Source organism: Lissotriton helveticus, chromosome 3_2, assembly GCF_964261635.1.
Source record: "Lissotriton helveticus chromosome 3_2, aLisHel1.1, whole genome shotgun sequence".
Classification (NCBI taxonomy): Eukaryota; Metazoa; Chordata; class Amphibia; order Caudata; family Salamandridae; genus Lissotriton; species Lissotriton helveticus.
Window position 1 is genome coordinate 271988726 of NC_136062.1, and position 24597 is coordinate 272013322.

A 24597-nucleotide genomic window follows, 5' to 3' on the forward strand; every position below is an offset into this window, starting at 1 on the left:
ATGTAGTGGCTTAAAGGGAGCACACATAAGATAAGTGAGAACAAGGTACAAGTACTACTGGGGCATCATGAGATGAGTAAAGCCGTTAAAAAATCGGTTAACAATAGGGAACTTGAAAAGAAAAGGCTGATCAAGAAGGCGAAGAAAGGCCAAAATGGCCGAAAGATAGCTTTTAACAGTGCCCAGAGCAGAGCCCTGTGAGCTAAAGAAAGAATGAAGACGAGAACCTCAAAAAGAGGGGCAGAAAGGGGATCCACAGCCTTTGCTGTGCACCATGCCACAAATTTGTTCCATCTACAGGCGTATACCGTTTTTGTGGAGGGACGCCTGGCTGCCAAGATGAAATTACAGACTTCGGGAGGAAGGTCAAAAGCTGTCAACTGGCACCGCTCAATCTCCATTCAAGGAGGTGGAGGCTGGACAGGTTTGGGTAGAGGACCGTCCACTGCTGCTGTGACAGAAGATCCTCCCGAAGAGGCAGTCTGATCGGAGGATCGAGGGCCATGCTCAAGAGCTCGGGGTACCAGACTCTTCGTGCCCAGTCCGGAGTCACATGAGTGACTTGGGCCTGGTCGCGCTTGATCTTCTTCAGCACTCTGGGTAGAAGTGGTACAGACGGAAAGACGTACAGGAAGCCGCAATTCCACTAGCGACGAAAGGAGTTGCAGAGCGAGTGCCTCCTTGGAAACTCCAACGTGCAAAACTGCTGACATTGCGCGTTGTCTTCGGTGGCGAATAGATCTAACCCAGGCTCTCCCCACTGTTGAAAGAGATCTTCCACCACCTCAGAGTGAAGACACAATTGGTGATCCAGCATGCACCGTTGGCTGAGTTTGTCAACCCTGGCGTCCAGGGACCCTGCCAGGTGTTGAATCACCAGGGTCATGCCCTGATGTTCCAACCATGTCTAAAGGCGAAGAGCCTCTTGACAGAGGGTCCAGTGACCCCACCTCGCCCTGTTTGTTGCAGTACCACATGGCGGTGGTGTTGTCCGTTAACACCTACACTACTCTTCCTTTGACAGAAGGAAGGAATGCCTTCAGTGCAAGATGAATAGCCCGGTGCTCCAGAAGGTAGATATGGAGCCTGGACTCTCCCGAGACCAGAGTCCCCTGATTTCTGCCTCTCCCATGTGGTTGTCCCATCCCAGGAGTGACGCATCCGTCACCACTGTGAATTCTGGTTGGAGAATGGAGAGGGATGTGCCGTTGGTCCAATCCTGGTTCGTGGGCCACCACAGTAACTGACTTGCAGTGCTCTCCGAGATCTGGACGACATCGGACAGATTCCCTTGATGCTGCGCCCACTGGAACTTCAGGTCCCACTGCAGAGCCCGCATACGCCCTCGGGAGTGATTTACCAGCAGGATGCAGGAGGCCATGAGACCCAACAGCCTCAGGGTCATTCTCACTGAAATACGGGATAGAGGCTGAAACAGCAGTATCGCTGCTCGGGAAGATATGCCCGAAACCGCGCTGCGTCCAGAACTACTCCTATGAAAAGGAGCTTCCGAGAGGGAATCAGGTGTGAGTTCGGCACGTTGATGGTGAAACCCAGCGAATGCAGGAGGTCCGCCGTAGTATGGAGGTGGAATTCAACAGCCTGGGGTGAGCAGCCTTCAAGAGCCAGTCGTCGAGACAAGGGAAGACTGGAATCCCAGATCAGTGCAGATGATCTGCGACCACAGCCAATACTTTTGTGAACACCCGAGGGGCGCTGGTAAGACCAAAGGGGAGCATGGTAAACTGAAAAAGCTCGTGGCCTACCGCGAACCTTCGGTAACGCCGGTAGGCAGGCAGGAAGGGGATGTGAAAATAAGCATCCTGTAAGTCCAACGCTACCATCCAGTCTCCAGGGTCGAGGGCAGACAAGACCTAAGGTAATGTGAGCATTCTGAACTTCTCCTTCTGGAGGAAGCGATTGACGTCCCTGAGGTCTAAGATAGGACACAGGCCTTTGTCCTTCTTGGGTACTAGAAAGTAGTGGGAGTAGCAACCATGACCTACTTCTGGCACAGGGACCCTTTCGATAGCTCCCTTGGCCAAGAAAGCTGAAACTTTCCGACGGAGAAGGGCCCGATGATCCTCCGACATGCGATGGGGAGTGTTGGTGGCATGGAGGGAGGGGTAGTGTTGAAAGGGAGGGAGTAGCTCCTTCGGACTATTTGCAAAACCCACCTGTATGACGTGATGTTGCGCCAGTGGGGGAGGTGATGGCGGATCTTGCCACCCACTGGCAACTGGTAGCACTGAAAAGTTGGACTAGGAAGTTTTGGAGGCTGCTGCAGGGGGATGCATTGGTGGACTGGCCCGCCCGCTGGCCCCCAGACCCACGACGCAGGATCCCAAGTTCCACAGCCACGTAGAGGCTGGGTTGCTTGCGCAGGCCTGTGGCTATTGGCGGAACATGGCGGGGCACCCATTCTGTAGCCACGCAAGGGGTGAAAGGCAGACAGCATGGGGCGAGAGGTGGTAGCGAGGCCCAAGGATCTAGCCATAGCCCTAGAGTACTTGAAAGGCTCGAGTGCATTATCCGCCTTGTCACCAAACAGGCGACGGGCATCAAAAGGCATGACCAAAAGGGTTGATTGAAAATCCCCAGAGAAGCCAATGGATCTCAGCTAGGTGTAGCGCCACAGGGCTGCTGACGTTGAAACCGTTCTACCCAGCGAGTCAGCGGTATCCAACCCGCACCTGATGGTGAACTTTGCTGCGTCTCTACCCTCTTCAACAGTGCGAGTGAGCACGGCCAGGGCCTCCTCCGGGCACTGTGGCAGCACTTGTGCAACCGTCTCCCACACAGTGTGTATTTAACGGCCCAACAGACATGCAGTTGTTCATCGACCACAGTCCCAAGCTAACGGAAGAAAACATCTTCTTCCCAAGATGAACCAGCTTTTTGGATTCCCTATCTGAGGAGCAATAGGGAGTGCGCCTTTTGAAGTGGAGGCTTGGACCTTCAAGCTCTCAGGGGTAGGGTGTTGGGAAAGGGAAAGTGGGTCACCCGGGGCCGGGCGGTTGCGCCGGGCAATCATCCTGTCCACAGGAGCCCCAGTGCTGGGCATGAACCAAGTGCCAAGAAGGATGTCAGTGAAGGCCTCATTGAAAGGCAGCAAGGGCTCCAAAGAGGCTGTTGCCGGCTGGAGCACCTCAGTCAGGAGGTTAGTCCTGACTGCCACCGTAGGAAGCTCAAGGCCCAAGGCCTCAGCTGCCGTATGCAACTCAAAGCGTAGGAAGCTCCCTCCTCCCTAGCCACGGTAGGGGGAGAAAGCATACCAAGGTCTGGGGAGGTATCCAGACCACTGGCATCACCCAACTCATCTCTCCGGTCTGGCTCTTCAAGCTGATCTGCCAGAGGGTCCACAGAACCCTCCCAGTCCTCCTTACACTCCTCTGGCTGCCACTCATGGCGGTAGGGAACGCCAAGGATGAACAGCGGGACAAAATGACCTTCCGGGGCCGGGACCGGCGTCAGTCCGGCACCGTGTCCATATCAGGGGTAGGGCTGGGGTCGACTCTGGCCAGGGCTGCGGCCATCGTTGTCCATACTGGAATTGGCGCCGGGTAAGGTACCGTGAGGGCGACCGGCACCGATCTGCATCCAGGCCTGGATCCATGGGGGCCCTGCGGTGCTGAGGCCGGAGCAGCTGGCATCGAAGGCCTAGAGTCCCCAGCAGAGTCCACGGGGCCTGAAGGCGCGCCGATGGAGTCGGGCTGCCCACAAATGGAATGGAGGGCTTCGTAAAATGCACCTAGCTGAGCAGGTGATGCTCCGGCTCCTAGAAAGGGAGGGAAGCACGGAGCCGTCCCGGTGGGCTCAGAGGACGGAGCTGGATAGCGGCAACGCTCCGGGTCCCGCGTCGCGTCGGCCGATGAACGGGGAGAAGAGGGCGAGCGACGATGCTTCTTCGCCTTCTTCTTGTGCTCCGACTTACCCGATGAGTGTAAAGACTTCGAAGGGGAATGATGACGGTTCTGCGACCAGTCCCGAGACCTTCCCTCAACTGGGTCCTCGAACGGTGTGTAGCGGACTGCCAGGCCTCCAAAAGCTTTCGAGATCGCTCCCACAAAGACTTCAGATTCAGGGCCCGGCAGTCAGAGCGCGCCTTTGGGTTGTGGTCGTGCTCCATGCACCAAAGGCACGCGAGGTGCCGATCGGTAACCGACATCAACTTGTGACAGGAGTCACAGGGCTTGTAACAGGGTCGACGACTAGATATCCCTCGTGCACCAGGAGTCAAAAGACTAAAAAAAGATGGTGCCAAAAGTCGCAAAAGAGTTAGTCAAAAAGTGGCTAAGGGCATGCTCTCTCCGGTTCTGCGCTGGCTGGCGCGGAAAAGGAACAACTGACGCCAGCGCGCAGGGGTGGCGTCTAAGTGGACACTGCGACGTCATCCCGGTGACCACGAAGCCGAAGAAGCACGTGGAGTCGGCTGATGCCACCGAGCGACACCAGGGGAAATGCTACAAAAAAATATCTCTACCACAACCTCTAGGAGATCTCTGAGAAGTCAGAAAATACCTGCTAATCAATTAAATCCCTTCTCTTTTTATGAGAGGCATAGAAGATGTGGTAGTGTTTCAAGGTTCTAGAGCAGATCCCTAGATTAAAACCAGAACAAGAGAAAAAAATGATAAGGTATTACTCAATACTATGTAAGAAAGTATAGATTAGTAAGGGTAATTAGTAAAAACGTCATAATATGCACTCCTTCTTTTATGGTCTGACAGATCACTCCTAGACAAAGATTCTAAAAGAGCTCAGGGCCTTCTCTTTTGTAGGACACACATGACTCCACAAATATTTTATGACTTTCAGTCAAGCTGGTTCTTGAAGGCAAACCTGAGCTCACACCACTTGAAACAGAGGGATCAACTTCGGTAGTTTCCATCTTGTGACGAAGGGGTTGATCCACAAAGTTTTGTTGTGCAGCTATAACAGAAATGGTTCTTTTATTACAAGAATGGGATATTGACTGCCAGGTACAAAGGGCTCATCCATTTTCATTTTAAAGAATGAAGGATAGTCACAGAAATGCATCCCCTAGAACGTTTCTGATTTATATAGATAATACGTTTTTTAACAATTGCTCTAAAGGATCACCTGCCCTTCTAATTTCATCAAGGAAGAAATACACACTTTTTTGTTCACTCTAATTTCTGCTACTAGACCGGTGGCTGATGATGGAACTCAATATAATAGCTTTAATGTCAACAGTGGGTAACAGATTAGCAGCTTCTCTTTCCTATGTTGACAATCGGTGTGGTCTGATGACTAAGAGAAGTGTATCGCATCTGACTCATAACTGTCTTGAAGTCCTGAATCTGAGCACATTCCTTTAACTTTATCTGTAAGCTCTTGGCATTAGGCTTCACTATCTGCCTAATAACAGATGCAACTAGTGCCAAACACTAGCAACATTTACTTTTACGACAGCGAAAGTCAACACTGACGTCAATGTCTATGGACAAAGAGGAACCAGAATCGACAGCTACGGACATCTGGCTTCAAGGAAGCTAAAGTCACTAACAAAAATAGTGACTAATGGATTGCCAAAAAGCTGTTATTTAGTTAGCAGAAATACCTGGTCAACTAACGTACAGGTGGAGGAATAGGAACCTGCCAGATGCTTCCTTAGCCCAATTTGTTATTGCGCGAGAATGACAATGTATTCTTCTTGCACCATTTCTCATGCACAAGTGTCCCTGATCTGTCATCTGGGGTAAATCTTAGCCTGCTCCATAGTGAAGAGATGCATAGGCTTGTTTTCACGAACATCCTTGAGGTATATGAGTGTGCGGAAGTTGCACTCTGAGGTGTTGTGTTGACACACCAAACCCAAAAACTACAGTAAAGTGCTCTGATATCCTTCGGGATCAAGTATGCGCTATATAAAACTTTATAAATAAAAACTAAAATAAAAATAAGTGATCAGTGTGCTAGCCTGTGACAAACACAGGCCTACTCTAGGACAAGGTTTAGAATGTGATTATTTAGATGCCATATTCTATCTTCAGGAAAAATTGTTGAAAGGTGTTAACAATTACTGAGAATATTCAGCAGCTCTGAATTCCTGTATCCGTTGAGGCACAGAAAAAGAACTGATGTCACAGATGTGCGTGGGCTCCGTAGAGCGCCATCATGTCACTTTTGGTTAGCTCTCAAGATGGTACTGATGATAGTGGACAGAGCCGGCTGGTACCGGTGACTTTACATTGAAGAATTTTTCAAGCTACACTCTGGCACCTAAAAGGCTCTGATATTCTGACTGAATTTTCAGCTCATTAACATAATTCATATTCAGTTGTAGTTGTTATGTGGATATGGTTCTTTTTCCAATAAAATGCATACGTGGAGAAGTGTGGCTCAATGGTTAGAGCGGCAGACCCTGATGCAGAGGTCTAGCCCGGGACCAGGGTTCAATTCCCCGCCTCGGCGGGTCTTGGGCTCAAAATTCCACGGACCTGATAATTCGCGCCTCGGTACCTATTCCAATCATGGAGTCCCACTCTGCAACTCTGGGCAATAGCTTGCTTAATCTCCACAACGGCCCCCACAACGCTAAGGATGCCTGGCCTCCACCTTGAGGGTGCCCAGGAGTGGACACCTCACAGGGAAAGCCAGGATGGGTTCCACAGCGGTATTCGTACAAGCGCCTTGAGACCCTTGCGGGTGAGTAGTGCGCTATACAAGTATCAATTTACAATTTACATACGTTTTCACTTTAAAAAATCTGCGGTATGAAACAAAGTCTAAAATTGCAAAAAATGATTTTAAACCTAATTAAAAAACTTGTCTTGTGTACTGAACTGAAAGGCCTTGCCATTTGCTACTTGGCCCTCTGAGCAAATAAGCACTGGTATCTGCTTTTCTTCTTTCCGGCAGCAAGCATTTTGGAACTAAGACTTCAACTGTTGATAGCACGGCCTAATACCTAATGGATAAATGCTGCTCTCAACTTCAAAGCAGGGCTACAACACCACAGTAAGCTCTTTATTACAGCTGCTATAAGTATAAAGGCCATCTTCTCTATGATATGACTTTTGTAAAAGTGGGACAGAAAATATTAACTTTAAAAAAATAATGATCTCTACATTTTCTGTTTGTCTTTATTACCAACTACACACTTTTTAGTGAAAGCAATCCTGGAGCCTACCATCTAGCCATGCCTAGTTCCACCTCTGTTTAGTATTATTACATAAGCCTGCCATGCTACAGTTATTTCCCAACATGTAAAATTAATAGTCTAAAATGAGATCATCTGTGCAGTTTAAAGACCATAGCTTTAGTGAACAAAAATGTACAAAGTTTCCAAGTATATGGTTTTTAAACTGTACTGAAATGCCAGGATGCATACTCTGAATTCTGTTTTTAACAGGAAGTGTATTTTTGATAAAAATGACAGACTTTTAGTTGAGTTAATTTGCTTTATATATTAAAAAGCAGTCTGGGAACAAGGACTGTCTTCTTTGTTTGGTTAAAATGATGGTTAAACTGGTTTAAAGTATGCAGCTGCCTTCCATAAAATAAGATACTTTTATGTTCAAAAATATAACAATTGAAGCAGTCACACACACCCATGTTGGCCAATCCAATACCTCTGGGATCCACATTCCCAGAATATCATTATCGCTGGCGAGGTCCTGCCCAAACATGGCTTCCATAGCTTCATCATCCAAATCAATTTCTAGCTCCTCATCGAGGTTAAAATCATATAATGCGCCTGGGTCTTGCTGTAACGATATGCCCTCTCTTCTGCTCTGATTTCTGTGGGCCTGCACAGAGCGGTACAGTCCCGCTAAAGGGAAATAATAAAAAGAAAAAGTAAAAACCTTGTTAACTGAAAACAAATACACATTTTCTAATAAAAGGTTATATTTTTATAAATGAGATGATTGGATTTTTGTAAAGAACATTGATTAAATGATCAAACTTAATCAGCACTAGAAACACTGACCTCTTCTCACAAACATAAGTGTTGATTGCAACACAAAGCCAAAACAGATACTAAATACTAAGGTCTTTGGGACTGTTTGGGGAAAGAGAGACTACAGTGGTGGATGGGAGGCCATAAGACAGAAGTGACGAAAGCATCTACGTCTGATTCTCAATGCCAGAGATTCCTGGACTGCACATATTGACTTTCAAATATGATACCTCTTCCAACCCTGCTTGGGTTATTGTTATTTAACCAGAGTTGCAGGAAATCCAAACTGTATTTTTTGACAAAGTACACCTAGTACAGCACTACATTTGTGTACAAATTACTATAAAGAGGAACATGGATCTTGACACATGTTAACAGACTGCAGTAGCACAATGTATGATTTAATGGGTGATTCCGGAGTCTTGCTGGAAATCTTCCCTAAGCATATAACAAAGTGTAGAAATACAGTAGTAAATAAGAGTCATATGGTCAAGACAAAACAAATCCAAACATGCTAAGGAAGAATAATGACGACTGGAGGTCTCTGGTAGTTACATAGGGAGTAGTTGGTATGCCAGCAGTGGATAGCCCCGATATATAATCAACACATGTGCAGGGGATAGCAAGTAAAAATCTACTTTAGAAATTTTTGTCAGCACTGCTTTAAGTTGAACTATCTTACTGACAGTTTTGGCATGTGGGTCAGATTCCCAAGAGGGCAGATGCTGTTAATGACATCTGCCAACAGAGAAATACATACCTCATCAATAACCAGATCACTCGCAAACAAAAAAATAATAATTTTAAAATGCACATCTACCGTAGATTTGTGGAAAATTGCGATTTTTAATGCTGTGGGACTCCCGACTCTTTGTAGAGTATTATTCCTAATGAATTCGAGGTTTTTAAATTGCAAATGTTGCAATGCAATGAGGGTTAAGCACATAGAAAAAACGTATTTAAGGTAGGATCATATTTTTGTACATCTATTCGTAATAATAAAAACCAAAAAATGCACGTGTTAGGACTAGTTGATCTGTAATTCAACTGTCAACTTAAACTGAAAATACTGGTTGAATAATCAAATTAATGTATGTATTTTGCAAAGAAGAAATGGGTTATAACTCTTACAAGGCTAAGTGGCATGATACATTCATCTTGTCATTTTACAACATATGAAAGTCATGGCTTAACTGTCTTTGCCTCTACAGGATAGTGTCTGGTATTGGTTCTTTATCAAAGGCTAAGCATGCTTTCCATATTACTTCCATCCTGCCACTTTCCATCTACCAATCATGCCTTTAACAGGTGTGTGACTACTGCTGATTAAGTACTATTGATATACGAAACTGCAGTGCTGTCAGTCAATTTATATTTGTCAACAAGCAAGAATGTTTTAAAGGGTGTACTAATTTTATTCGCTTGGTTCATTAAAAAAACAGAAGTAGTGCTGGATTAGGTAATTAACATTGTATACTTTGTACATTTAACTTTAGATGATTTACCTGCTCGCGCCAGCAATGTTCTGGCTGCCAGATCAAATTTCTGCCTCCTTGTTACTGCTGATCTGCCCCTGGAAGGATGTCCACTTGCAGACGCAGTATTTTCAGAATGATCCAGACCATCAGGACTGAAAAATTAGCCACAGAACATTAGTAAAACATTGTTTCTACACGGGACAAAATGGCGAAAGAGGTGAGGACCAAAGCTCATTTGATGAAAGTAAGAGACTGAATAAGCCACATGTTTACGATGATGCTTCTGTTAAATGCAAAGACTGAGAATATATACTCACAAGGCAGGTCCAATTTCTGAAATAATTCAAGTTCTTTGGTTCAGGAAGACAAAAACTGTCCAGAAACAATACTAACATTGTCCAGATTTTGCTCTTAAGAATATAAAATTTGCGAGCCACTCAGTTGTGAAATTACTATGTTTGAATTAGAAAGAAAAGAACGGAGTTGAATCTTCTGGAAATGGTTTGAAAGTACCCATTTCTTTTTAAATGGAAATTAGTTCAAATAATCTGTTTTGAATTTACATTTAGTTGTAATATCTCCTTTAATTACCCTCATCCATAACTCTAATTTAACCCTTACACTATACCTCACCATACCATTCTCCAAATCATACAAGTTACTTACCTTCGTTAACGATGTATCTGGTAGAGACGATTCTAGCCCCAGATTCCTTGATGTAGAATTATCCCCAGGCATGAGACTGGATCCAGAATTTTTTTTGCCACAGCATCTCTGCTCGCAGGGGGCAGCACCACGTGAGTCCGCCCTGACGCTGTCTGCGTACGTGACGTCAGCTTGCTCACATAAGTCCCACCCCGGCGCGCTGACATCAGTTTTATTAGGAGAACTTTTCCGCGCCACAAAGCGGAGCCATCACAAATAAAACAGAGAGAGTATGGTAACAGAGAAGGAGCCACAAGCCCGGAACAGACGTCTAACGGCAAGGTACCCCATGACAACACCACCAAGGAGTCGGGTATCCCCTGAAATGAGTGAAGGACCGAGGCATAGCCAAGAGACCCCCACCCCAGAGGGCTGCAGAGGAGTCAGGAACCCCAAGAAATGAAAAAGATTACGAGGAAACCCATGGTGTAGGGAAGCAGAAATACACCTGTACCTACCGTCTAATTACCAGAAAGGAAAGAGTGTAACAAATACACAGAACGAAGTACCATGCCAGTAAGGAAGTGAAAGAGGACACTCGCAGAAGGCAAGCCACCCTGAAGAAGGCGAGTGCAGAAGGCCAAGCTAAAGGTCCTGGCAGAACGGGGAGGCAGGGCGGGCCGTGAAGGAATCTGCGTCTAGAATCGTGTCTACCAGATACATCGTTACCGAAGGTAAGTAACTTGTACATCTGATAGAGACTACTAGCCGCAGATTGCTTAACGTAGCCATACCCAGAGGGGGTGAGGGTCTGCAAGAGAAACTCACCAGCTTGGAAGAACACAGAGCCCCAACTGGGAATGTGTCATGGGGACAAGGAGGACGGCCCAGCCCCCACCAAGCAGAAGTAAGCAAGAACAAGGAGAAGGGAAGGCCAGGATACCACAAGCCTACCAGAGGGGCAAAGGGTGTCTGCCGGAAACCACGGAGCGATGAATGGCACCAAGAGGGTACCAAGGGAAGAAAGAACGACCTGCCAATCCAAAGAAAAGAGGTGGAAACGGAGGCAGAGTTCACCGCAGAAGAACACACCTAGCCAAGGGGGGGGGACAGCTGAACTGGCATCAGCCCCAAGGCAGCGGACAAGGCAGGAACGGCTCCACAGCCAAGAAGCGCAGACGGGAGAAGGGAGACACAGTCGCGCAAACCTCCAGCAGAGCAAGGAACAGGAGCACACAGGTACACTCCGAAGCCCACAGAGGTGGACCATAACGACCAGGCATGCGCAACCAGTAGTTGGTAAATACTATGAAGTAGCGTGCCCAGAGCAAGCCAAACGCAAGACGAAGGCAGAGGCAAGGGAACCCCGAACAAGCCCAGGAGATGGACCATCTGAGATGCACCACCCGACCCACGAAAAGAAGTGGGACCGTCCAGAAGCTAAAGAGGAGAAATCTGTAGTAACGACCTAAAGCCGTCAACCAGAACAGAGGAGAACACCAGGAGTATCCTAGCCCCCCTGGAACACAAGGCAGAGGACCAGTCCGAAACGCCGGATAACAAGGTGAAAACACCACGACACAACGCCGTAGGTGGCCTAACAAAGTCGGTCTGGCGATCCAGAGGTTGAAGAGGTTGAAGAGGGACAAAAGGCACGATAGGCAAGCCCTGCAGACAAAGGATAGGAACACCATCAGATACTGACCAGGACAGAGCCTGGAGCAGCGCAAGCTGCACTAAGACGGAAGTGCAGGACGGTGGCGTTGGAGGAGCGGCTGAGGCACCAGATCTCCCGTAGCAGGACACCCCCAGTCCCCCAGAAGAGAGTTGTGGACCGAAGCTTCAAATGGAAGAAGCAGATCCCTTCCACCATAGCCCTGGTGGAGAACCTCCAACAAATGGTCTGGAGGGAGTGGGTTGCCCAGGGTGCCCATTTGCAAAATGCCAGCGGCCGTGGAAATAGCTCAGGCAAAGGCTACACTCGCCTCCGTAGGGCATCGCAGGGGAGAGAGCAACTCTGCCGTGGGCGAAGGCTGCAAACTAAGCCACCAGTCCCGAGCCCAGCTGGAGGAAGAAACGGCCAGCCCCTGAAGGATGGAAGACCCATGGACGAGTGAGGGGCTTGAGGGGTCTCCGGAGAAGGCGGAGAAGCCTGCGGGGCAACCAACCGCGAGGTGCGGAAGAGAGGGTCCGGAGTCTGTGGCTGCGGAGACGGCGTAGAGCCCGCCCTGGAAGACGCCGGGGAAAAAGCAACGACGAGGCGTCCAGTCTCCGGCAAAGAGGAGACAAGGAGATGACAAACCACCGGAGATGCAGGGACCTCCGGAGGACCCGACGGCGAGACGGCGCCGTAGAGTCCGCCATGGGCACCGGTGTGTCCTCGATTGATGCCGAAGTGGCCACCAGGGGTGCAGAGTCGACCTCCACCACCACGTGCTTGACAGGAGAAAGGGGCGGGGTCGGACCGAATCTGCCAATGAACTGCGCTGAAAAGGCACCGGCTCGACCTCCGACGAGGCAGCCGCCTGCCCAGAGGACCGAGGGGGACTCAGGGGCGAACCGCGAGTCCCGGGGGCCTCCTACGACACCACAGGGAACCCCGCTGGGTTTTGCGGCGAGGCATGGAAGCCAAGAGCACCTCGACAACACCACACCTCCAACACAGGAAGCCAAACTCGTCGGTGCCAGGGACGGAGCCGCCGGCGAGTCCGCGGAAGGCCCCGTGCATGGCGAGGGATAGGCGGACGTCGCAGGAAGAGGAATGGGGCCAAAGAAGCCTGCAGAGCCGTAGCCTAGGCCTACATTTGGGCCCAAGTCGCCCCAATGCCAGGAAACAGCGGACAGGGTGGTGACGGCCGAGGGCGCACGTCCCGAGAGGAACCTGCACCCTCTGCAGAACGAGGACAAGGCCTCGGTGACAAGCTGTAGGACTTACCGGCGGGCGAGCGATGCCCATGGGGCGTTGGTGAAGGATGATGCCGCAGTCTGAAGAGGCGGTTCCTGGCCCCTTCTGAGGTAGGGGACAGATGCGGTGACGAGACCGATCTGGACAAGTGGGCCGAAAGCAATTTCATCCGGCGCTCCCGCCGGGACTTCAGCTTGAGATGCTGACAAGTGTTGCAGTCCGTAGAATCATGTTACTCATCCAAACACCACATACAAATAGGGTGAGGGTCCGTCGCCCACATCTGACGCATACAAAAAGTCACGTCTTGAAACCCAAAGGCATGTGCACACTGTTCCCAACGCAAAGGCGTTAAAAGAAGGCTTGAAAACAGGTCAAGGGAACACGATCCGGATCCGCGTTGTACGCGGAAAAGAAGGAAACTGATGTCAGTGCGCCGGGTGGGACTTATGTGACCTCTCTGACGTCACGTACGCAGACAGCGTCAGGGCGAAGTCACGTGGTGCCACCCCCGGCGCGCAGCAACATTTTTCCCGAATCCAGTCTCACGCCTGGGAATAATTCTACGTTAAGGAATCTGCGTCTAGTAGTTTCTATCAGATATAAAGCTCACTCTAATTTTCAACCTAAGCCTATCTCAACCCTTTCCCGTAATGCTAACATTCTTTCTAATTTCTCGCTGTTGTTTTTTAATATATTGAAGCAGAAGGATTGGTACTTGTGATTAAAATCTCAAACAATTGTCCATTTTCAGGAGCTCTTACTTATTGCCCTCTCCCAGACTATCTTGCAGATTTTCAAATACTCTGGTTGATTTTGTAGCTCCTTATTGTATCCCATACTCAAATTTTACTGTTACTCTAATTGTATTATGCACACAGAGGAACTCAGCTGTAAGGTAGCATGAACAAGCAGATATGGCCTTTTAGGGTTCAATTTACCTTAACTGGTCTTCAGTCATACTGATGAAGAATGCTATACTCTTTCTTTTATAACATACTTTATTGATTTTCGTAAACCATATTGTGTCAAGAATACACTGTTGTTAGGTATTAACAATTAGCCCCAAAGGGGGAAACCGAGTCAATGTATTACATCTCAGCTGTAAGAGCACCAGACATGGAGCCTGTAAGCAAATATGAAAATGTCACAAAACAGTACATACTAAATACTTCTTGGTATGAACCTGCATATCAAAACAACACACCCCAACCAGCCTTCCCTTACCACTGGTCCTTACCCCCCCCCCCGCCCTTCATGACTCACGCTTGTCCACGCCTACATGCTTACAAGGCCATGGTAACAAGGCTCAATTCTGTCACAATGGTATGTTCATGCGTAGTTGCTTAGAATGCATGTACTCACACTCAACAAAGGGTGTATCTGGAGTGCCTAGGTGCAGTACAAGCAGTTCAACATAAGTAATGTAGTAGTGCCCTGCAGTGTGTTATACTTATGGGGGTTCTGTGGCTATGAATGTTTCTAACATCGAATCCCAATCCAAGGAGATTAGCGTTTTTTGTAAGCCTCTGTATTCTTCCCGCCATATCGCTGCACTCTCTGCCCTTCCCCACCTGACCAACTCCCCATGCCAAATGAGTGCCGTGGGAGGCACGGCAGACTTCCACCTCATGGTAATAGAACGCTTTGCGATAAGCAAGGCCAGATTAGCAAATCGGACTTGTACCTTCTGTTTCTTTCGGCGTCTGAGTAGGACCAATATACAATATGTCGCCATATCTCCATCAGCAATCCCTGTTACAGTTCCTAGTACACTTATAACAGTGGCCCATAAGGTAGACAGGCGCGGGCAGGCCCACAGCATATGTAGGAGGCCGGCATCGTGTGCACGACAACATGGACAGTGTTCCTGTGCTTCTGGGTTCATTTTGCTTGGTCGGTGCGGGGTAAGATAGGCCCTGTGCAAACCAATATGCTGTATAAATTTAAACTTAGTATTGTGGGACACACTCTTGGGATATTCAAGGAGGGAGCCCCATTCCTTATCTGACAGTTCCCTCCCAATATCTCCACTCCACTTTTCTCTACGTGGTGCTAGGGAGGCTGCTGCATGGGAGTGGACACCTCTGTCAAGCCATCGAATCAGGTGGCGACCATTACCCATAAGGTACAGTAAATGTACTAGCTCATGTGTGGGGGATTCCTTGTTATCTGGTGCCCAATGTTTCCTAATGAACAAGTTACTTACCTTCAGTAACGATATATCTGTAAGAGACATATCATATATTAATGATAGATTCCTGACCATAGAATTACCCCCAGGAGTCAGACTGAATCCGGAGAATATTTTTTGTAACAGTAACCCTGCAGGTCGGTCGGCTCCGCGTCGGGATCGCCGGGATGACGTAGCGGTATCTACATAGACGTCGCCTCTGCACGCTGACGTCCGTTCTTTACGCGACATGCCACGCCAGAAGCGCAGAGCCATGCAAGACACACCACTGGTGCACAAAACTAGGGTCCTGAACTCTAGAAGTCAGTTCGCAGAACGGGGAGGATGGGTGGGGAGGTTAGGAATCTATAACTAATATATGTCTCTTACAGATATATTGTTACTGAAGGGAAGTAACTTGTTCATCTGAAAGAGACTATTAGTTATAGATTCCTTACCTTAGAATAGATAACCCAGCAATAACAACCCCGGAGGTGGGTCTGCAAACGAAGTTCACACCAGAAAGTCCTGGAGAACAGAATGGCCAGAAAAACGGTCTCTCCAGACTCGAGTATCCAGGCAATAATGTTTAGTTAACGTATGCAAAGATGCCCACGTGGCCTCCTGGCAGATGTCACTAAGGGGGACTTCACGTCCCAAAGCGTGGGAGAAGTGTGGCTCACTGGTTAGAGGAGGCAGACCTGGAAGCAGAGGTCAGCCCGGGACCAGGGTTCAATTCCCGGCTCGGCGGGGTCTTAAGTCCTAAAATGTCCATGGACTCGACAATTCTCGCTCCGGTGCCTACTCGATTCACGGGTTCACACTCTGCGACTCTGGGCAATAGCTTGCTTAATCTCCACAACGGCCCCTCGTGGCGGGATGCCTGGCTTTCACCTTGCGGATACCCTGCCGGGGTTATCTCACAGGGGAATACCAGGACGGGTTCCCTAAGCAAGCGCTTAGAAACCGCTTGGTGATTTGCGCTATATAAATTCCTGTACATTTACATTTACATTCACAAAGCAGTAGTGGCTGCCGTCGCGCTGGTGTAATGGGAGCACAGTCCTACTGGAGGCTCCTTTTTCACCAATGAATAACAAATCCTAATGGGCCATTTTGGCACGGCCCGACCTTGGCACCCACAGAGTCAACAAAGAGTTGATCGTCCACCAGGAACTGTTTTCTAGGATCCAAATTAAAGAATAACACACTTTTTCGAACCAGACGGTATTGTCTCTCTTCCTCCTTGGAGAGATGCGGGCGAAAAGGTGGGCAAAGAGATGGTCTGGCCAATGTGGAAAGAGGTAACCACTATGGGAAGAAAAGAAGGTCTAGTTCTAAGGACAACCCTGTCCAGATGAACAGCAAGGAAAGGAGGCTTAGAAGAAAGAACTTGAAGCTCACTCACCCTGAGAGCAGAGATGAATGCAACCAGAAAAGCAGTCTTTAGAGTTAAGAGTCTGAGAGGACAATTATGTAGTGGCTCGAAAGGAGCACGCATAAGGTACGTTTTTTTTTCTTCTTCAGATAAGGTAAGTTAAGACCAGGTTCAATTCCCACGGGGGCATTACGAAAGGAATAGGAGGAAAGAGATGAGTAATGCCCTTCAGAAATCTATTTACAATAGGGGACTTGAAAAGAGAAGGCTGATCAGGAAGGCGAAGGAAGGCCGAAATGGCCGAAAGATAGACTTTAAGGTTGCATAGAGCAGAGCCCTGTTGGGCTAAAGGAAGAATGAAGGGGAGAACCTCTGAAAGAGGGTCAGAAATGGGGATCAACAGCCTTTGCTGTGCACCATGCCACAAATTTGTTCCATCTACAGGCGTATACCGTTTTAGTGGAGGGACGCCTGGCTGCCAAGTTGACATTACAGACTTGGGAGGAAGGTCGAAAGTTGTCAACTGTTGACGCTCAACCTCCACGCAAGGAGGTGGAGGCTGGACAGGTTCGGGTGGAGGACCATCCCCTGTTGCAGCAACAGAAGATACTCCTCGAAGAGGCCGTCTGATCAGAGGAACAATGGCCATGTTCAAGAGCTCGGGATACCAGACACTTCGTGCCCAGTCAAGGGACAAAAGAATGACTTGGGCCCGGTTGCGCATCATCTTCCGCACTCTGAGCACAAATGGTATAGGTAGAAAGGTGTATAGAAGAACACAACTTCACTAGTGATGAAAAGCGTTGCAGAGAGAGTGCCGACTTGGAAATTTCAATGTGCAGACCTGCTGACATTGTGCGGTGGCGAACAGATGTAACCAAAGCTCTCCCCACTGCTGAAAGAGACCTTGCACCACCTCCAAATGAAGACTCCATTCGTGATCCATCAGACACCTGCAGCGGAGTTCGTCTGCCCTGGCGTTCAGGGAACCCGCCAGGTGTTGAACCACCAGTGACATGCCCTGATGTTCCAGTCATGTCCAAAGACTAAGAGCCTCCTGACATAGGGTCCACAACCCTACCCAGCCCTGTTTGTTGCAGTACCACATGGCAGTGGTGTTGTCTGTGAACACCTGCACCACTCTTCCTTTGACAGAAGGAAGGAATGCTTTCAGTGCAAGACGGATTGCCGGAGCTCCAAAAAGTTGATGTGGAGCCCAGACTCCGCCAGAGACCAGAGGCCTCTGATCTCTGCCTCTCCCATGTGGCCACCCCATCCCAGAAGTGATGCATCTGCCCCCACTGTGAAGTCAGGTTGGGGATTGACCCAATCCTGCATCGTTAGTCACCACTGCAATAGGTGTGCAGAGCCCCCCGAAATCTGGACACAATCCGAAAGACTCCCCTGATGCTGTGCCCACTGGGACTTCAGGTTCCACTACCTGCAAATGCCACCTAGCATGATTCACCAGCAGCATGCAAACGGCCTTGAGTCCCAGGAGCCTCAAGGGTCATTCTCACCGAAACCCGGGATAGTGGCTGAAACATCGGAATCATAGCCTGAATATCCCAGACTCGCTGCTTGGAAGGATAGGCCCAAAACTGCCCTGTATCCAGAACTGCTCCGATGAAAAGGAGCTTCTGAGAGGGAATAATGTGTGACTTCGGCACGTTGATAGTGAACTTCAGAGAAAGCAGGAGGCCTGCCATAGTCTGGAGGTGGGAGACGACAGCCTGGGACGAGCCTGCATTCAACAGCCAGTCGTCGAGATAGGTGAAGACTGGAACCCTTGATCTGCGCACATTGGCAGTGAACACCTCCATCACTTTCGTGAATACCACAAGGGCGCTGGTAAGGCCAAAGGGGAGCACAGTGAACTGAAAATGCTTGTGGACTACCGTGAACCATAGGTAACGCCTGTGGGCCGCTAGGACGGGGATTTGGAAATAGGCGTCCTGCAAGTCCAACGCTACCATACAGTTTCCAGGGGCGAGAGCAGACAGAACCTAAGCCAATATTAACATTTTGAACTTCTCCTTCAGGAGGAAGCAGCTAACGTCCCTGAGGTCTAAGATAGGACGCGGGCCTTTGTCCTTCTTGGGTACCAGGAAGTATTGGGAGTAACAACCACGACCTACTTCGGGCACAGGAATGCGCTCGATGGCTCCCTTGGCCAAGAGAGCCGTAACTTCCTGGCAGAGAAGGGCTATGGTGATCCTCAGGCATGCGATGGGAGTGTTGGTGGCATGGATGGGAGTGTTGGTGGCATGGATGGAGTGGTAGTTTCGAAGGAGAGGGGGCATCCCCTTCAGACTATCTGCAAAACCCACCTGTCCGACGTGATGTTTTGCCAGTGGGGGAGGTGCTGGTGGACCCTGCCACCCACAGGCAACTGGTGGCCCTGAAAGGTCGAACTAGGAAAGTTTGAGGCTGCTGCAGAGGAGGCACTGGTGGACTGGCCCACCCGCAGGCCCCCAGACCCACGGCGCTGGGTCCCACCTCCCCAGCCGCGCAGAGGTTGGTTAGCTTGTGCAGGGCTGTGGCTCTGGGTGGAACGTGGTGGGGCACCCCTTCCGTAGCCATGAAAGGGACGATAAGCAGACTGCGTGGGTCAAGAGGTGGTAGAGAGGCCCAAAGATCTGGCCGAGGCCCTAGAATCCTTGAAGCGCTCAAGCTCGTTGTCCGCTTTGTTGCCAAACAAGCGATAGCCATCAAAGAGCATGTCCAAAAGTGTTGATCGGATATCACCCAAGAAGCCAGTGGACCTCAGCCAGACGTTGCATCACAGGGCTACTGAGGTTGAAATCGTCTTTCCTAGCGAGTCAGTGGTGTCCAGCCCACGTCGTATGGGGAACCCTGCTGCATCTCTCCCTTCCACAACCGTATGGGAGAGTAAGGCCCGGGCCTCCTCCGGGCACAGTGGCAGCACCTGCGCAAACCGTGTTCCACACGGAGTGGGTGTAACGGCCCAAGAGATATGTGGTGTTCACTGACCACGGTACTATGCTGGGGGAAGAGAACATCATCTTCCCAAGATGATCCAGCTTCTTGGATTCCCTATCTGGGGGAGAAGTAGGGAAAGCGCCTTTGGACCAAGCTCTCAGGGGTTGGGAACTGGGAGAGGAAAGTGGGGTCGCCCGGAGCCTGGCGGTGGAGTCAGGCAATTATTCTACCCACAGGAGCAACTGTGCTGGGGTTGGACCAAGTGCCCAGAAGAATGTCAGTGAGGCCTCATTGAACGGTAGCAGGTGTTCCGAAGAGGCTGCTGTTGGTTGAAGCACCTCAGTCAGGATGTTGGTCCTGACAACCACCGTAGGAAGCTCAAGGGCCAAGGCCTCAGCCGCCCTACGCAACACCACAGTATAGGAAGCTCCCTCCTCCATAGCCACGGTAGGGGGAGAAAGCATACCAAGGTCTGGGAACGTATCCAGACCACTGGCCTCACCCAGTTCCTCTCTCCAGTCCAGCTCATCTAGTTGATCTGCCAGAGGATCAACAGACCCCTCCAAGTCCTCCTCACCCTCTTCTGGCTGCCACTCAGGGCGATAAAGAACACCAGGCAAGAACAGGAGTACAAAAGAACCGATCAGCACCGTTACTGGCGCTAGTCGATGCCGATACGGCTCTATGTCCATGTCGAGGGGAGGACTGGTGTCGACGCCGGCTGGGGACACAACCAGCGTCGGAGGTGGTGGAGGCGTGGTCAGTGGAAGCAGCGCCAGGGGAGAAGTCGTGAGATTGACCGGCGCCAATCCGGATTCTGGCCTGGATCCCTGGAGGCCCTGCGGCGCCAGAGCCGCCAGCATAGGCCTAGAACCCACAGCCAAGTCCGCTGGGTCAGAAGGCGCGCTGGTGAAGTCAGGCTGCCCAAGAATGGAATGGAGGGCTACGTAGAACGTATGATGTTGGGCAGGGGTCGCTCCGGCTCCTGGAAAGGGAGGGAAGTTCGGAACCGACCAAACAGACTCCGCGGGCGAAGCCGAAGTATGACGACCTTCCGCAACCCGCGTCTTATCGCCTGACGGACTGGGAGAAGGCGAAAAGCGACGGTGCTTCTTCACCTTCTTATGCTTCGACTTATCCGAAGACGTAGACTTCGAAGAGGAGTGGTGGTGGTGACTGCGACCGGTCCCACGACCTTCCTCTTGATCGAGACCTCGAGCAGTGCTCAGTAGACTGCCAGGCCTCCAGTAGCTTTCAGGACTGCTCCCGCAAAGAGTGCGGGTTCATTGCCCGACAGTCGGAGCAAGACTCCTGGTCGTGGTTGCGCGCCAGGCACCAAAGGCACACGAGGTGCGGATCCGTAACCGACATCAACTTGTGACAGGAGTCACAAGGTTTGAAGCCGGTTCGTCGATTGGACATTCCTCTGTGCACCAAGAGTCTAACGACTCAAAAAGATGTCAACAAAATGTCAAAAAAAGAATTAGTCAAAAAGTGACTAAGGGTACCGCTCTCTCCGGATCAGCGCTAGCTGGCACGGAAAAGGAAAGAACTGACGTCAGCGCGCAGGGGCGGTGTCTAAGTATATACCGCAACATCACCCCGGCATTGCTGATGACGAACGCGGAGTCGACTGACGCCACCTACCGACGAGCAGCAGTACTGCTACGAAGATTTTTCACCAGATACAGTCTGACGCCTGGGGGTAATTCTAAGGTAAGGAATCTATAACTAATAGTTTCTTTCAGATATATTTAGCGATGATGGCATGCAGGATGAAAAGGGTACGTGGAACACCATGTTCTCTAGTAAAATTCTCATTATCCAGTAGTATATTCTCCCCGAACAGCATCCCCACCGTGTTCATTCTTCCCTTTCTCCATTTGAGATACTTCACACGGTTATTACTCCTCACACGGTTATTACTCCTGTAGGCATGGGAATCCCAAACAGTGGAATGTAGGGGGTGTATGGGAGTTGCTGGTTGGCACATTGTAATGTTCTTCTCCAGTAGGCGAGGACCACCTTCAACAATAGGGTGGCCGCAGGTGGAACCGGGCCCAGGCAGCAATAGGGTGTGGAGAGCACCACTGGCCAGTGTGTGAGGTGTGAGCCGTATCTCGTGTAGGATGCAACCAGCAAGCCAATACGTCAGCCATTGCAGCTGGCTCGCAGAGCAGTATGCCTGAAAATCTGGCACACCCATGTCCCCCTTGTCTGTTCCCTCATTATCCAGTAGTATATTCTCCCTGAACAGCATCCCCACCGTGTTCATCCCTTCCTCCATTTGAGATACTTCACACGGTTATTACTCCTCACACGGTTATTACTCCTGTAGGCATGGAAATCCCAAACAGTGGAATGTAGGGGGTGTATGGGAGTTGCTGGTTGGCACATTGTAATGTTCTTCTCCAGTAGGTGAGGACCACCTTCAACAATAGGGTGGCCGCAGGTGGAACCGGACCCAGGCAGCAATAGGGTGTGGAGAGCACCACTGGCCAGTGTGTGAGGTGTGAGCCGTATCTCGTGTAGGATGCAACCAGCAAGCCAATACGTCAGCCATTGCAGCTGGCTCGCAGAGCAGTATGCCTGAAAATCTGGCACACCCATGTCACCCTTGTCTGTTCCCAACTGAAGCTTCAAAAGTCCCCATATCAGCTCCAGTAAAAAGTGTATTTAGGGTTTTTAAAAACGATGGTTGGGATCACTATCGGAAGGTTAGTGAAGTAGTAGAGCAGTCTGGGGAGCACGGCCATTTTGTTAATGGCAATTCTACCCACCACTGAGAGTGGTACTGATGTCCAAAAGGATATTTGGGTTCTGAGTGCCTTGAGTGCTCGCAAAAGATTGCCATCCAGCAATTCCTGTGGATCCCTATATATATATGGATGCCTAAATATTTGAAGGTTGTGGGTGCGACAGGGAGAGTTAGGGGACCAAAGCTGATGGGCTCCAGTTGACCCTCAGAGTGCAAATAAAAAGCATAGGATTTGGTCTCATTAATGGTAAGGCCCGAGACCCTTTCGAACTGTTTAAATATAAGTGGAATGGGCCCAAGGCTGTCCTGGAGGTTGCAAATGTAAAGGATGTCAATGGTGTATAATGAAAGGGTGTGCGTAATATTGTCAACGCAGATGCATTTTACCATTGCCTCTTTACGGAGCTTTATTGCTAGGGGTTCGAGTGCTAGCACAAATAGGAGTGGTGAAAGCAGACAGCCTTGAAGCGTACCCCGACTAACTCGGTAGGGCTGCGAAACGTGCACGTCTGTGCAGGCTCTTGCTGTGGGTGCCGTGTATAACAATTTGTCCCAGCACATGAATGCAGGAGGGATATAGAATTTCCTCAGTGTTGTCAGCTTGTACTTTCAGGGTGGCAAAGGCTTGTCTCAAATAGCATTCAACCCCCATCATAAGGAGCTCAGGCAAAAAGACCCCTCCGTGCGTACCTGCCAATAGTTGTTTCTCCCAGTTATTATGCTCATCTGTCCAATGCACAGGCTATTAAAGTGTCTTAGATAACGAAGTATTTTTCTCTGGCAGCAGCACAGTTAGGAGGAAGGCACTCATTTACGTTATCTCTCTATGCTCCATTGCATAGCCCATTCCTACTCGTGCACTCCGGTTATATTGAGCTGTTATGTTTGTACTAGTTGATTCAATGCCTATTAGATTCCTCTTGTTAGACTAATGTTCTGATTTATTACCTTTGCCTCAAATTGTAAAGCGCTCTGATATCCTTCGGGATCAAGTTCGCGCTATATAAAACTTTATAAATAAATTCAGGACATGATAAAGACGTCTAATATTGAGGGAGGTACAAGGGCCTGGTTCAAAGCCACACTGATCTATATGTATGAGTTGTGGCAGGAAAGGAACTAAACAATGTGACAGTATCTTACTTAAGATTTTGTATTCAGTTTTTAAAAGTGACAGTGGCCGATTCCCGGTAATATCAGTTAGGTCCCTGCCTGGCTTGGGAAGGGAAGGAACCAGTGCCTGCATCGTAGTGAGAGGAAGGCACCAGTATAGGAGCTCTAGGTGGGGGACTAGCATGTCCGAGAAAGTGTCATAAAATTCTACAGGGAGACCATCTAGCTCCGGACTTTTATTGAATGGTAGCTCCCTGATAGCTGCTTTGATCTCGGTTTTTGAAATTGGGACTGCTAGATCGCATTGGTCTACCGAAGATAAAAGGGGACAATCAAGATCGTCCAGGAATGCTGCTATTGCTGTGTCACTCAATCCTTCAGGGCCTTGTACAGTGCTTTGTATTACTTCCAAAAAGCTAGGTTTATGCCAGATTGAGTGTTCGCTATTGTGCCCCCAGGCGTGATAACTTAATGTTTTGGCGTGGGAGATGTTGCGTCAAGTAAGATTTGTGCTAAGAGGGTGCCTGATCTGTCGGCTTCTACATATCACATCTGTGTGTATGATTGGAAATCTATGACACGCAGCAGCTGTAGCAATTCTGTGTATGTTATGCATGCTTCTTGTAGGGCTGCTCTCTTAGTAGGGTCAGAGACTGCTTCCTGCTCTAATTTATTTAGTTTATCTTCCACTTCCCCTTACTCCTTGCTAACCATTTGTTGAGCCCCTAAGGTTGCACTTATAGCAGCACATTTCATGAACCGTTGTGTGCGGTTCAGGTAAAAAGAAAGCGCACGTTTTAGGTCCAGACGGTGGAGCCTCTCTTCCTCTTTCGAAGGATGCGGAGACAGAAAGAAGGTGGGCAGGGTAATGGTCTGGCCGATGTGAAAGGCAGTAACCACCTTGGGTAGAAAAGAAGGACGAGTCTTCAGAACAACTTTGTCCGATGGACAGAGAGGAAAGGAGGCTTAGAGGAAAGAGCTTGGAGCTCACTCACTCTTCTGGCAGAGGTGATGGCAACCAGGAAAGCAGTTTTGAGAGTCAGAAGACAAAGAGGATAGATGCGGAGTGGCTCAAATGGAGCACACGTCAGATAGGTTAATACCAGATTCAAGTCCCACTGAGGCATTACGAAAGGAACAGGAGGAAACATGTGAGTAATGCCTTTCAAGAACCTATTTACAACAGGGGACTTAAAGAGAGAAGGTTGATCAGGAAGCCTCAAGAAGGCTGAAACAGCTGAGAGATATCCCTTGATGGTGCCCAGAGCAGAGCCCTG

The 24597-nt window shown here is 49.4% G+C and overlaps 1 protein-coding gene across 6 annotated transcripts in view; it reads right to left on the bottom strand.

Annotated features, from left to right (window-relative positions):
• Window positions 1–24597, bottom strand: part of HERC1 (HECT and RLD domain containing E3 ubiquitin protein ligase family member 1) — a 2088313-nt gene that overhangs the window by 996524 nt on the left and 1067192 nt on the right. For 5 of the 6 annotated variants that reach the window (XM_078685198.1, XM_078685199.1, XM_078685195.1 and 2 more), the window contains exons 43-44: window positions 9433–9557; window positions 7578–7798 (exon numbers count right to left, since the gene is read on the bottom strand). In XM_078685198.1, coding sequence (XP_078541324.1) covers window positions 7578–7798; window positions 9433–9557 — 346 coding nt within the window. The remainder of the gene's footprint in view (window positions 1–7577; window positions 7799–9432; window positions 9558–24597) is intronic. The other variant, XM_078685196.1, reaches the window with a different exon arrangement.